General features: G+C 55.5%; 1 protein-coding gene across 1 annotated transcript in view; it reads right to left on the minus strand.

Moving 5' to 3' along the window:
• The window catches only part of ABL2 (ABL proto-oncogene 2, non-receptor tyrosine kinase), a 63758-nt gene that overhangs the window by 12921 nt on the left and 35730 nt on the right, over positions 1-15107 (minus strand). The window contains exon 2 of the mRNA XM_056107328.1: positions 939-1109. Within this exon, the coding sequence (XP_055963303.1) occupies positions 939-1109 (171 nt within the window). The remainder of the gene's footprint in view (positions 1-938; positions 1110-15107) is intronic.

Genomic DNA, 15107 nt, shown 5'->3' on the forward strand with positions numbered 1-15107 from the left:
CCCGCTGTGCTATCACTGCAGGCCCTGAAGGTGATTTTAACTCAATCAAAACACCGTCAAAGAGAGAACAAAAGAGTATTTTAGGACTGAGCACTGACTCTGAATGCAGGAGGCCCAGGTTTGCTTCCTGCAACGTGTGGGCCCTACACACCTCCCAGGAGTGACCCCTGAGCACTGCCAGGAGTGGCCCAAAGATAAGAGGGGGGGAAAAGCATGCTTACTTTTCTTTTTCTTTGGGGGAGGGGGTGCTTTTTGGGTCCCACCCGGTGATGCTCAGGGCTGGCTCCTGGCTCTGCACTCAGGAATCACTCCTGGCGGTGCACGGGGGACCCAATGGGATCCCTGGCATCCCTGAGGGTCCCCTGAGCCCCACCAGGAGTGAGCCCTGAGTGCATGAGCCAGGAGGCAGTCCTGGGCACCGCTGGGTGGGACCCAAAATCCACCCGCCTAAGAAACAGCTTTGGTGGGAGTTGGAACATTAAGTGACTGAAACCAATCACAAACAACCTTGGCACTGTGGCTCAATAAAGAAAAAGCACATTTAAAAAAAAAAAAGTGATAGATTAAATCAAAAGGTGTGTGGGCCAGACTGATTGTCCAGCGGGGAGGGCGTTTGCCTTGCACACGGCTGACCCGAGTTCGATCCCCGGCATCCCACAGGGTCCCCCGAGCACCGCCAGGAGTGATTCCCGAGTGCGGAGCCAGGAATCAGCCCTGAACATCGCTGGGTGTATCCAAAAAGCCAAAAATAAATAAATAAATAAATAAACAAAACGAAAGGTGTAAAGAGTAAAAAAAAAATTCTTCAGGAAAAAGAAAAATGCGTTAGTTCAATATTTGGGTGTTGGGGCCGCCCCCTGGTGTACTGGGAGCTGAACCCGGACCCTCCTCCCTCCATCCCCGCCTGGGCCCCGAGCGGAAGCGACCCAGACGCTCACCTTTCGTGATACTGAGGGTGTTGTCCCCGCTGGCGACAAAGTCATAGAGCGCGACAAAGAGGTTGGGGTCCGTCTCGGTGGCGCCCAGCAGGTTCTCCTTGGAGCTCCAGCGGATGGCCTCGTTCAGCGCCTGGGACTCCACGTCGCAGCCAAACGGCCGGTGTAGCGCTTCTGCGAGGTGAAGACACGCTCAGGGAGATGCAGGGGCCGGCTCGCCCTGCCACCCCCTGCCCGAAGGGACCCCCACCCCCGGGGACGGCCCCGAAGCAGCAGTGAACAAGATTCAGGGGAGAGTGAACAAGACTCAGAGAGAGACGGAGGGCGGGCGCTTAAGTCAGAGCCGAATACGCCGAGGGCAGAACGAGGGAAGGGTCCCGTGTTAGACCCCAGGCCAGACACAGAAGAGCGAGCGAGTCTACTTGATCCATCGTTCCCGACTCCCAGACTGCAGGTTTCTAAAAACTCACTCACTGTCTAAACCCGGACCCACAGAGAATCAGGGAGGGGCGGAGCGAAGCACAGCGGGGAGGGTGCTGGCCTTGCACGTAGCCAACCCAAGTTCCATCCCCGGCATCCCACAGGGTCCCTCTGAGCCCCGCCAAGCGTGACCCCTGAGCACATAGCCAGGAGTCAGCCCTGAGCACAGAATCCGGAGTTGCCGTGAGCACAGAGCCAGGAGTCCTGCCAGTTATAGCCCCAAATTCACATACATACATAATTCAACAATCGCAGAAATAGTGCCTCTCCAGGAAAAAAATATGGAATTATTTATGAAACACAGACTTTGGTTTAATAAGCACTAGTGGCATGCCTTGGGGCCTTGCGTGCCTGCATTGTTTGTGAGAGCTGGTGACTGCTCTCCGTTTGTCTATTCTCATTATTTAAAATGATCCCATTCTCGGGGCTGGAGCGAGAGCACAGCGGGGAGGGCGTTTGCCTTGCACGCGGCCGACCCAGGTTCGATTCCCAGCATCCCATAGGGTCCCCTGAGCTCTGCCAGGGGTAATTCCTGAGTGCAGAGCCAGGAAGAACCCCTGAGCATCGCAGGGTGTGACCCAAAAAGCAAAAAAAAAAAAAAAAAGATCTCATTCTCCTTTGTGTAAAATATCACTCGCTTCACTGGTGACCCCAGGAAACTCCCTGCACGTCCCCAGAGAGGTGAGACCCAGGTTCCTGGGGGCATCATGGACCCTCCACGCGGCTGGACTGCACCTCCTCCCCGTCTTCAGAGCCCCCCGGAACAAAGACACGCACACCTCCACGCGAGTGATGGCTGCGGCCCTGGAACCTGCCTCAATGTCTGCGTGGCCAGCCAGGGCCCGCGCTTTGCCCCGGCCGTCTGTCTGTCTGTCTGTCTGTCTTGTCTGTCTGTCTCTCCCCTCTGACCCCGCGTCTCTCACCTGAACAGCCTCCAGCCTGGTCGCCCTCATCAAATCCAGCCTCCACACAGCGGGCAGAGTGATCTGGGCAAGACAAAAACGGGGCCGTGTCACGCTTGTCCGCCCTCCCCGGGGTGGCATCCAGCCACGCGCTCAACCACGGCCCTGCCGGGCCGAGAACCAGGGGTCCGGGACCCCCCGTCCTGAGCCCATCCTCCTGTGAGTGCAGAGTCCCCTGCCCGGTCTGCTCTCCACTGCCGTCTCTCCCTCTAGGGGATGAGGCCTCAGGTCTGAGCCTCACTCCAGAATCTCGGCAGATTCCAGCCCCCTAAGGGGCTGGAGTGATAGCACAGCACAGGGGAGGGCGTTGGCCTGGCACGCGGCCGACCCGGGTTCGATCCCCAGCTTCCCATAGGGTTCCCCCGAGCACTGCCAGGAGTGACTCCTGGGTGCAGAGCCAGGAGTCAGCCCTGAGCATCGCCGGGTGTGACCCAAAACAAAAAACGTTTCAAGGCAAATCGAGTTTGGTTCTCTCTACAAATCCAACAGCAAAGCTAGAATTCTATCCGGGGCCCTGAAAAGAAGGTGGCCGGAAGCTTCGGGCTCTGACCAGAAGCCATGTCCCAGTCCACCCCGGACAGTGTTCTGGTGGGTTCGAGCCTCAACGACGCCTGACACCCAGTTCTCTCTCAATTCGACTCACAGGACCAGGACCCTAATCCTAACCCTAAGGTCCACGGCCAGGGCTGTGTCTGTGCCCTGCTTGGCCCTGCCCGCAAGCAAGCACTGAGGCTCAGAGGTCACTCGGGAATGAATGCATGCCTTGAGGCCGTGGGGGTTGGTGAGGGGAACTTGGGGCATCTGAAGGTTTCGAGAGGACAGTTCTCGGAGTCAGGGAGCACGGGGGCACAGAGTGGGCGTCAGCTGGCCCAAACATGCCCCAAAGAGGCAGGGGCGGCCCAGGGAACTTTTTCTACTTTTTCTTTTTCCTTCCCTTCTCTCCTCCCCCCTTCCTTCTTCTTTTTCCTTAATTTTGGGCCAGGCGGGGGGTCAGGGCTCACTCCAGGCTCTGTGCGCGGCGGTCACTCCCGGCCTGGGGGACCCTGTGTAGCACCAGGGCATTTGACAGAACAAGACCCATGTTTATGGAAAAAAGTCACCAACACAGCGCTGGCATCTGTCAATGCATCTGTCCTAAATCAGTGGCCTAAAATCACCCACCAATGCCCGAGCACTGGCCGGCGGGCATGCCCCCCCCCCCCAGCTGGTCGCCCCGTCCAGTCAGAGATTAGCTCCTTCCTGCCTCCTTCCCGCTCACCCTTTGTCCTCCAAGCACGGGGCCATCTGCTCCTGTGCCCCCCCAGCATCCTGAGCTCCGGGGGACCCCAAAGCAGCACTGCTGACCTCGCCAGGCCTGGCCGAGGACTGACCACCACCCGCGGGCCAGTGCGAGTCTCAGACACACGTGGGCTGGCGCAGACGCGCCAGGCCGGGCGGGAAGGGGCTCGGGGCCCCCTCGGAGAACGGGGCGCTCATGTCCGCACGTCACCCGACCCCCACGGGCGGCCATCCCTGGACACCCGTGACCGGCTCTGGGCTGTTTGCTCTCCTGGAGTCACGTGCCGACCTCCCGCCTTCAGGGCCAGCCCTTTGTGACGTCTCGGTCACTTTGACTCCCGGGCGGTCGGAAGCGCTCCGTGGAGAACCAGCGTGTGGGTTATTTCTCAGGGCCGGCGCTGCCAAGGGTTATTAATTCATTTTTAACTGTGTCTCTTCCAAGGAGTGAGTTCTTAGGGCCTCCCAAGACTCCACAGTTCCCAGACCGGCCAGGTTTGAGGGCAAAATAAACAGTGTCACCCCCTCTCCGGGGCCAGCTCCCTCCCCCCAAGCCTCCCCCCAGCCCAGTACCTGCCAGGTGGGAGAACGCAGCCGCCGAGGGCTCCCTGAAGCCCAGAGATGCCGGCTCCCTGCCATAGGCGCCGGGAGGAAGCAGGACTGACCCCAGGACCATGCTGTGCTGCTAGCAGGCCACGGCGAGAAGCAAGTGTGAGAATCCCACGCTCGGGCCAGCAATGTCAAAGGCATGTGACAGTTACTCATGACCCGGCCCATGCTGGGGGCGGGGTCACCCAGGAAAGCCGGGCACTCTCTCCGCCGGGGTGACTCAGAGGCCAGCGATGTCCCCTGTCCAACAGCAGAGCATCCTCTGCCCGCAGAGGCCCGTAGGGTCCCCGGCATTAAATGACTGAGATAGGGGGGTGGGTGGGGGGGATGGAGGGGGCACTGCCCGGGTCTCCCTGGAGAAAACCTGTTTGCCAGCAAACAACACACCCTGGCACGGGAGGCGACGCCCAGCAACACCCCTGCCCTGCCTCACTCCACTGACATCACCGCAAGAAACCACAGCGCCCGCCCAAGCCCAGCAAATAACTGCTCCCTGATTCACGAGCACCAAGGCCAGGAAGCTGTGGCCCGCACGGGCCCGAGGGCCTTAGAGGTTCCAGTGCTCTGAAGTCAGGGCTTGACTCATAGCAGAGGAGGGAGGGCGTTTGCCATGCACACCGACAACCTGGGTTTGATTCCCCGACATCCCCTAGGGTCCCCTGAGCACTGCCAGGAGTGATCCCTGAGTGCAGAGCTGGGAGTCAGCCCTGAGCATGGCTGGGTGGGACCCAAAAAGTAAAATATAAATAAATAAAAAACCAGAACTCCTGTTCTCTCTGAAGCAGCGCTCAGCCCTGGGAGAGACGCACGCGGGCCTCTCTCTAGCAACTCCAGCGGGCATGCAGATCCCAGACTCACGAGCCAGTGCTCAGTGCGTGGCCCCACCATGCAAAGCAGCGTGTTGGGCTGAACATCTGAGGCAGAGAGTTCCCAAGGGATGGAAAAGCTGGGGCCAGGACTATCACCACTTTTTTCTTTTTAATTTTTATTAGCGAAACACCATGAGGGACAGTTGTCGACTTACAAATTTTTGTGCTTGGGTTTCAACTATACAACGATCAAGTACCCATCCCTCCACCAGCGCCCATCCTCCACCACCACGGGTCCCAGTATCCCTCCCACCCATCCCCCCATCCCCCCTGCCTCTGTGGCAGGACATTCCCTTTTGTTCTCTCCTTTTGGGTGCTGTCACCACTTTTAAGGGTGGGTGCGGCAGCTCCCAGGCCCCGGGGGGGAGAGGGTGGCTGGATAGGCAAGACCACAAGCAGGGGAGGCGGCGGTGACGGCCTGGGAGGCCCTTGCTGGGAGCGAGTGAGCACTGGCCAGCGGGCACCTCTCCTCAAGACAGGAGCCAGAAAGTCATGCGCAGACGAAGAGATGAGCGACTCCGCCGGGCCAGGCCCTCTGGTGACGTACAGTGGCCAAAGGCACCGTGCCAGGGGCCCAGTAAGGCACCTGAGCTGCAGACAGACACACAGACCAGAAGACCAGAGACCCCAGGAGAGCTCAGGGGGGCGCCGGACCCATGGGCAGGCGGAGCTGCGGGCTGGACAGTGTCCCTTAGACTCTGTCTCCTTCCTGCAGGCCCAGGGAAGCCCCGCAGACAGAGGAAACGGAAAAAACGCGGGACCCCAGGACAGAGACACGGCCGCAGCAGGTGTCCAAGGAAACGGCTCCTTGCTCGATGGGTGGAAGCAAAAAAGAGGAAAAGGGGGAAAAAAACCCAAAATGACGCTTCCGTGCAGGCGGAGAAAAAATAGCAACCACAGAGACAGGGGAAAGAGACGCAGATCAAAGCAGAGGGCGAAGGTCAATAGGACCAACTAGGCTAGGAGACTTCAGACGCAGAACCAAAGAGGAAAAACCCACCACGGAGAAGGTCAAATAGAACTAATCTAGGAAACGACACGGAAACAGAAAGAAAAAAAAAACCCACTATGGAGATGATTCTTTTTTTGGGGTCACACCCGGCAATGCTCAGGGGTTCCTCCTGGCTCTGCACTCAGGAATTACGCCTGGTGTTGCTCAGGGGACCCTATGGGATGCTGGGAATCGAACCCGGGTCGGACGCGTGCGAGGCAAACGCCCTACCCGCTGTGCGATTGCTCCAGCCCCGAGATGATTCTTTTAATTTCTTTTTAAAAGTTCCCCCTTACACATCATGTAAACGCTGTGATTACAGAGTAGTCCCTGATAATCTGCTACAGGCGTCCAATATGCCACCCCCAACCCCGACACCATCACACCTGCCCCCCCACTGCCGGCCCTCAATCATTTTCTATCGCTTGTTATCAGTAATTGGCTAACAGTGATCAAAAAATGTTTCCTGAGAAGTTAGTGAAGACTGTTGTGTCTCATCATGGAGTCACTAAGTCACCATGGAGGTAAATTAAAATAGAATATTTTTAAAAAAAGAAAACAAAAAACCTGTTCATACAAGAGAAGGCAAAGCACACTTGCCTTGCATGCAGCCGGCCCGGGTTCGATCCCCGGCATCCCATAGGGTTCCTCAAGCACCACCAGGAGTGACCCCTGAGTGCAGAGCCAGGAGTGACCCTGAGGATCGCGGCGGGGGGCGGGGGGGAATAAACCAAGAAGAACAAGGAAACAAAGCGAGCGGGAGGTGAGGCAGGCTCAGGGCGGCCTGTGGGTGAGGGAGTGTTTACACTCTTCCTTCCCTCCTTCCCGACAGACCCGAGTGGTTGCAGTTCCACTTTACTCGGGCTGAGAACTGGCCGCGGTGTGGGTGGAGGGGTTACAGTCCTGCCCGTGGCAGATTCCAAATTGACCTGCAACCCCAGTGGGCGTCTGTGCCGTCCCCCCCACAAGAGTCCTGTGCATACGTGTGTGTGTGTGTGTGTGTGTGTGTGTCGGTCTTAGGGTGCGTTAGGCCCATCAGAACTGCAGCGTGTCCCTGCTTTTTCCCAGGGCTGTGCAGAAGCTCTGGCTTCAGGCAGAGCCTCTTCACTGTGTTTTCCTTGAAGGGCAACTTGAATCCCCGAGTACACCCCCCAGAGGCGTTTTTGTTTTTATTTTTAAACCCGAGGGAGGGCTGGAGTTCTGTGTGAGCGGCCCCCGCCTCTCCTCTGCCATCAAACAGGCCTTGGGGGCTGAAGGGAGAGCTCAGGCGGGGCAAGGCAACCAGCACCCACCAGCCCGCCCTCAGCCGCACCCCCAACTCTGTCACGCCTGGGCTGGCCCAGCTGCCCAGGGCGACCCACCCCCAGCTCACAGGCCCCAAGACCAGCGGCCTCTGGGTATTTGAATATTTGAGCTTACAGTTTTTTGGGGTTTTTTCTCTTTTTTTTCGCTTTTTGGGTCACACCCAGTGATGCTCAGAGTTTTCTCCTGGCTCTGCACTCAGGAATCACTCCTGGCGGTGCTCGGGGGACCCTAGGGGATGCCGGGGATCAAACCCGGGTCAGCCACATGCAAGGCAAACGCCCTCCCCACTGTGCTATCGCTCCAGCCCCAACCTTACAGTTTTCATGTGTAGGACGAGAAAACTAACATTCAGGAAACCCTTAGGTGAGATTTCCTTCCGCTCAGGTACCCAGTGGGTGAGCAGACGGTGAGCCCCCAACCTCCTGTGCCTACAAGGCCGGCATCAGTTCCTAGTCTGAAAATAAATCCATTAAAAGATGAGGCTAAGCCTGCAGGGCTCGAGGTGGTATATTCAGTGCGGTTAAGAAGTCAAAACAGGGGCTGGAGCAGTAGCACAGCGGGGAGGGCATTGGCCTTGCATGCGGGCGACCCGGGTTAGATCCCCGGCATCCCATAGGGTCCCCCGAGCACTGCCAGGAGTGATTCCTGAGTGCAGAGCCAGGAGTCAGCCCTGGGCATCGCCGGGTGGGACCCAAAAAGGAAAAAAAAAAGTCAAAACAAAAAGAAGCAACTGAAGGAAGGTCAACCAGAGCTCTGTCATGGGAGAAATTTAAAAACAAAATTGGGGGGGGAGGGTGCATGTCTTGGGGCCACACTCGGCGGTGCTCTGGGATGACCGTACTCAGGAATCACTCCTGGCGGGCTTGGGGGACCCTAAGGGAGGCTGGGGATCGAACCCGGGACAGCCGCGCACCAGGCCAACACCCTCCCTGCTGGGCTCTCTCTCTCCGCTCCCATTTCAACGCTTTCCACTGCCAAAGACTTAAACTTAGCATCGAGTAAGTAAAAGAAGTGCAATTACTTAGGGGCTTAATTACTTTCCTCCTGACGAGAGAAACAGACTCGGTTGCTGACTCTGGTGAGCACTGTCGTCATCCTGCTGGCTGGAGTATCCTGTCCTGCCTCCGGGCGCCGGAGGCCCAGACAGGCCCAGCGCAGGCATGTGAGCAGGAAAAGCCAAGCCGGCGACAACACACACAGGCCTACACGGAAAGGCAGCGGCTCAGCTGGGCCCTGGCCTGGCTCTCCACAGGGGGGCCCCGCAGAGCCCGCTGCAGAGCCCGGACGCCCCCCACGGGGAAGAGCCGGTGTGCCCTGGGTTGCCCCCAGACAGGCCCTTCAGAGCTTCTCAGAAACCACCGCCCGCCTTGTCTGACATCCCGGTCGAGGGGCCCCAGCTGTCTGCGTCCTTAAATAAGTGCCGCACGGACCGCGCACAATGCGAGCTATTTGCGGCCCGACATCCGCGTCATCCCGACGGAAGCAGTTAGACAGGCCTCGCAGAGGACGTGTGCACTGCAGGAGGAAGCCGCGTGTGGCCGTGCGTCACCACGGACGGAATCCCCCAGCCTGGGGGTGTGCAAGGACCAGGGGTTTGCCAGGATCATCCACTTGGCTGCAGGCCTCCTTCTGCCACACAACACACACACACACACACACAGCTTGCTTTGTCACAGAGGTGGGGATCAGACCTGAGCCCAAGCGATCTCGAAGCTGGAGCACTGCCGGCCCAGGTCTGATTCCCTGGGTTCGATTCCCGGCACCCCAGAGGGTCTCCCGAGCACCGCCAGGAGTGACCCCGGAGACACGGTCAGGTCTGGCCCCGAAAAGAAAACAAGAAAATCTTGGGAGAAGGGGACTTGGCGGTTATCTATGAGAGAGGCCTAGGAAGAAGCAGGAACAGCCGATGTCCGGTCTGGAGCCGGGGGTGAGGAGACACCCAGAGAGAGCGTGACAGTGACAGTAGCCGAGCGCCAGCCGGGATCCGCTCAGGACACGCCTTTAGGGAGCCCCCACCATCAGGGCCCACACACGCGCGCACACACGCGCACACACACACACCCCCCCTCCAAGGAGGCACTGAACCCCCCAATGTCACAGCCAGGCGTGTGATCGCCGGACACCACAACCAGGACAGAAACCACCGTTGGCCGAGCCTCACCCACGCGTGAACCCCCAGAAAGCCCAGGTATGCGGGACCCTGTGACTGAGAACTCTGGGTTCAGCGGGGCCGGGAGCGGAGACCCTCTGCCCGTATGTCCCTGTCTCCGACGACCCAGCAGTCACACCCATAAGCCACCCGTGGCGGGCGCCAGATAATCTCGTCACCGGTCACCATCCAGACTGCACGTCCTTCTCTCCTGGATGAAGCATAACATGACGCTCGCCATAACCATGCCGCTGGACCCCGCGCTAGGCTGTTGCATTTGGGGTGCCCAGAGGGAGGCGGGTGAGGCCCCTCCCTGCCCCAAGGGACCCAGCCCCGGCAGCCGAAAACCTCCAGAATCTAACCACCGCCAGGCTCACGGCCACTCTCCACACGCTCGGGCTGAGTCTCAAACACGGGTGAACCCATTTCTGGACATCTCACACCACACACCACCCATACTCCAAGAGTACTGCATCGCATTGGATGGGGTTCAACATAGGAGGATATATATATATATATATATATATATATATATATATATAATTATAACAAGACGCTAGGCTTAACCTTTAACAACATGCTAGTGATCTCTTACAGAAGGTCTTAGTGATCGCTGTTGAAATAGAACAATCCTCCCACTGTTTCCTCTAAGGATACTTTTATGTAGCATTTTCAGCAGCTTTTCATAGCAAACAATACAAAATATATTATTTTGGTTCTGCTTTGGGGCAGCGATGGGGTTCGGGATGAAAACATCCGAAATATGGTGGTGGGATTGGTATTGGGATATTAAATGTCATCAAATATTGTGGACTGCCTTATAAAATAAGCAAATTAAAAAAAAAAAAGAAAAAAAGAAACCACCAAGGGACGGGGGAAATGAGGTTATCAGTGTCTAAGAAAAATACTCAATGGGACTGGAGCAATAGCACAGTGGGGAGGGCATTAGCCTGGCACGCGGCCGACCCAGGTTCGATCCCCGGCATCCCACAGCATTGCCAGGTGTGACCCCCACCTCAAAAAATATATCATCGCTGATGATTTGGGGGCATTATTATCCAGTCTTGCCTTCATGTCTCTCATACAGACCCTAGAGCAATATTTAGCTTTAGAACTAAAATGAAAATATAACCGGCCAACTCCAACACCTCTGATTTGGAATTTGGTAATAGGTGGTTTAGTCCACAGATCTGAACAACGCGAACTGAAATTTTTCATTTTGATTTTCATTCTAGATTTTTGTTCAGACTCTGAAGATACAGAGCTCCAAACCTTATGAGGCCTAAAAAAGCTAGAAGCCAATTTCATCAGTGGGAAAGTAGCCGTTCTCTAAGGCTACGGTGCAATTTTAATCCTTTTTTTCTTTTCTTTTTGGGTCACACCCAGCGACGCTCAGGGGTCACTCCTGGCTCTGCACTCAGGAATCACTCCTGGCGGTGCTCGGGGGACCCTATGGGATGCCGGGGATCGAACCCGGGTTGGCCGCGTGCAAGGCAAATGCCCTACTGGCTTGCTATCGCTGCAGCCCGCAATTTTAATCCTTAAGGATGAACATAATCTTAAATAAAACGCACACTGTGGTCCATTCCTACAATATTCCACCCACTTTGAACACCAACTGCCTACTGTAGAAATAATCCCCAGAGGCACAAAATCAAGTAACAAGGTTTCCAACAGCTTCTGATTGTAACAGCAGAACCTTATTGTAATACACTGTAATTTTGTTGATTCTTAAGTGTCAGGCTTTAAAAACTCCAGCACCAGGCTCAGTTCTTGATTGACTAAGGGGGGAAAGAGGGAATGTCTCCCTTCTCCTTTCTAGCTCTTCACCCCTCTCCAGAGGGGAGGGAGAATCTTCACTCTGGGAAATAGGAACTTGCTGTCCCTTATTCTCTGGCGCTGTCCCGGCCCTGCGCGTGACCTGTGTCCCTCTTGAAAGGGGACGTGGTGTGCAGGAAGAACTGCATGCAGCCCTCTCGGATCTCTGCCGCCTCCCTCTTCCTCACTATTGCAGTGTCCTGTCCTTTCTTTCCAAGGGCAGAGCTGCATCGAGATGCTATTTAGAGATCTGCCTTTTTTGGGACAGAGTCATCCAGCCATTTGCCGGCCAGACTCCTGCAATGGACAGCATAATCACTGATTTTCCTCTGGATCCGCCAACCTACCTCGCACACGGCGGACAGGAGTGCTCATGAGCGCTGGGTCCCACGCCAACTCCAAGCAACTGTAAAATTAGTGCCCGCTTACAAAGCACTTAGGCTCCAAATATCGTCCCCCTTTTCCATTTCCCGTTACAAGTTCGACGACATCATTTATAACACAGTTCCCGAAGAGTTCCATCATCAGGCAAAATCAGTCAGGCTCTGGAACCACTTGGTCGGGCCAAGCCAGGATGTGACCCCACAGGCCATCTTCCTGCCAGACCAGCTGGTGGACTTGGGGAAGCAGCTGAGGTTGGGGATGAAGCCGGCCCCTCGTGCCGAGGATGCGCTCTGGTCCTTCAAGCCTTCAGAGAAAGGCGTGGGCAGCGGGCAGCGAGGGCCAGTGGGCTGACTGTGACTTATCAGAGGACGGCAGGTAACCGGGGACCCTCAGGAGTGGTCAGCAGGGACGGGAGCCCTGTGTCTGCCCAGCAGGGGACACTGGACGCGAGTCCCCCAGAGCGGGGTGCACAGAGACTCAGAAACGTTTTTGAGATCTGAGCAGGTCGCACCGGCAATCAGAAATGTGCCAACGGGGCATTTTCTCTAACCAGACCCTTTCACCTCTGGCCGTCTGATTCAGACAATGCAGCCCGTGTCTTGGTCCTCGGAAACAGGATGAGCGAGCCGGATGTTGTCCTGACCGCCCAGCCCGTCTCACTGACCCTTGAAGGAGGTTCTGTGGGGAGCTGATCTCTCTGCACTGTGACGGCAGCAGACAGGGCGTGAGCCTGCACGCGGCCGAGCCAGATCTGATCCCCGGCACCCCAGAGGGTCTCCCAGGCCCCGCCGGGAGTGATCCCTGAACGCAGAACCAGCAGAGCCAGGAGTGAGTCCTGAGCATCACCAGGAGAACCCCTGAGCACAGAGCCAGGAGTCAGCCCTGAGCACAGAGCTGGGAGTCAACCCTGAGCACAGAGCCGGGAGTGAGCCCTGAGCACAGAGCCAAGAGTCAGTCCTGAGCACAGAGCCAGGAGTCAGCCCTGAGCACAGAGCCACAGAGCCGGGAGTCTGCCCTGAGCACTGGCGGGTGTGGGGCAGAGGCAAAGTAAACTGTAAGCAGTTCTCCCAGTTCCCGGCCTCCACGGCCTCAGCGGCGAGTGACTGGACACTGGGCAGCTGCCCCCTGCCGGGTGACCCCACGGTCAATGTGGTGGGCCGGCCCCGCCCAGCCCCGCGGACCAGCTGTGCCGAGTGTGAAACGGCCACTCCCAGCTGAGTGACCATGGTCTCTCACAGGGGCAGCCCAGGTCACGCCGCCGCAAGTGGCCCGGCTCTGGGGCTTCGGCTGGTGGGACCGGAAGGCGCCCGCCACGGAACGCGCGGAAATTCAACCCCGGCCCCCACCGTGCAGCGTCTCGGCTGGCATCACACGCCAGTCCCTGATGCTACACACGGACCGCATGCTGCTCTACGTACGGCCCACGACCCTACACATGGATGCTCTGCAAATCGACTACATAACACAACATGTTTATTAGCATATAGGACACGTTACATGTCTACTACATAAGACAACATGCATATTACACATAAGCAACATGTTACATGCCTGTTACACAACAGTGCATGTATCACACATATATGGCATCAGGCCACATGTCTAATAACACCACTATATATTACGCATATATGACATGTTACACATCTACTACATAACATTACATGTATATAACACATATATGGCACCCCAGGCTACACGTCTACTACACAACACTACACGTATCATTTGTATTGCATCATACTACATGTCTATGACATAATATCACATGCATGTCATCCATATATTACATACTACATGTCTATATAAGACATGACACTATAGATTACACAAATACTACATGGACACACATATGCTCCATAACGCATACATACTACACGATACTAGAAATATACTACACACATACTTCATACTACCTATATGCGACACACACAACACGACACATACTATGTGCATTATATCATGTACTTATATTCACATATCACACATACGCGACGTAGTATTTCAGGTAAACCGCACAGGTGCCACAGACATACTCCCACATTAGACTGCATGTATGCACTGGGCACGACCCACAGGAAAGCCGAGCGCATCTCCAGCCCCACCTGTGACGCGGGGACAGTCACGGGCAATGGAGACTCTGGCACCAGCACCCTCGCCAGGGTCGTCACTGCTGGTCACTCGTCCAAGGTTCAATTTAGACTTGTAAGGAATTTTTTTGGGGGGAGGGGGGTGTATGATGCGATATGTGTACTGTTATGTAGTACACATGTAGACACATGTAGCATGATGTGTATGTGTACAGGCAACCTGGCTCTCTGCTCAGGGGACGATGCATGGCACCAGGATTCAAATCATCGAACACGGCTGCAGTCACCTGCAAGAGAAGCACCTTAACCTCTGTTCTGTCTACAGCCCAGGGTTTTTTTTTTTCTTTCTAAAAAAAATAGGCGTTGGGGAGGGGAAACCCCAAATACTAACGTTATTCTAAGTTTTCTGCTTCACCATTTAATTTAAATCTCTTTAATTGCATCACCATGAGATACAAAGTCCTTCATGACTGGGTCATACAATGTTCCAGCACCCATCCTTTCAGCAGTAAACTATTTGGAGAGCAGCGAGCAGTTTTTCACCAGGATTATTCATGAGCAGTTTATTCCAGGCCAACGAAGGGGTGGGTTCGGGAAGTTAAACCTGTTCCTAGCCTAGGAACCCATTTCAAATTTCCTTCTGTTTCACTTGAATTCTACTGACTCTTGATGGTGAACTGGGAACGGGGAATTCTGCACACTATAATTCCTTGAGAGACTAAGGAAGCATGTAAATAAGACATCAAAACGCTTCCGGAGGGCTGAGCCTGACCAAGGAGAGGAACAGAAGCCAGAGAAAGCGAAGAAAGGCAGAAAAAACAGTCTCAAGGGATGCCACGGGTAGGCACTTGTCTTTACACACTGCAGACCTTGGGTCAAACCTTGGAGCCCCGTAGGGTTCCCCAAGCCCCGCCAGGAGTGATCCCTGAGCACAGCTAGTGTGAGCCCCACCCCCCCACACACACACACAAAAAAAAACACAAGAAAAAAGAAAAAGTAAAGTCACACTAACCCACAGTTGTCAAATGTACATTTGGACTTTTATTTATTTATTTATTTATTTATTTTTACATTTGGACTTTTGAGCCCATTTACCCAGAAGAAACTAAGAAGGCAGGTAACGGGAGAAAATACTACCTAATAGTTGTCAGTCCTTGCTTAGAATAAGCCCTGGATTATAACTAAGCTAATTTCAATACCGGGTTAAAAATACACACACACACACACACACACACACACA

The sequence above is a fragment of the Sorex fumeus genome, unplaced genomic scaffold (assembly GCF_029834395.1).
Source record: "Sorex fumeus unplaced genomic scaffold, SorFum_2.1 ptg000161l, whole genome shotgun sequence".
NCBI classification, from domain to species: Eukaryota; Metazoa; Chordata; class Mammalia; order Eulipotyphla; family Soricidae; genus Sorex; species Sorex fumeus.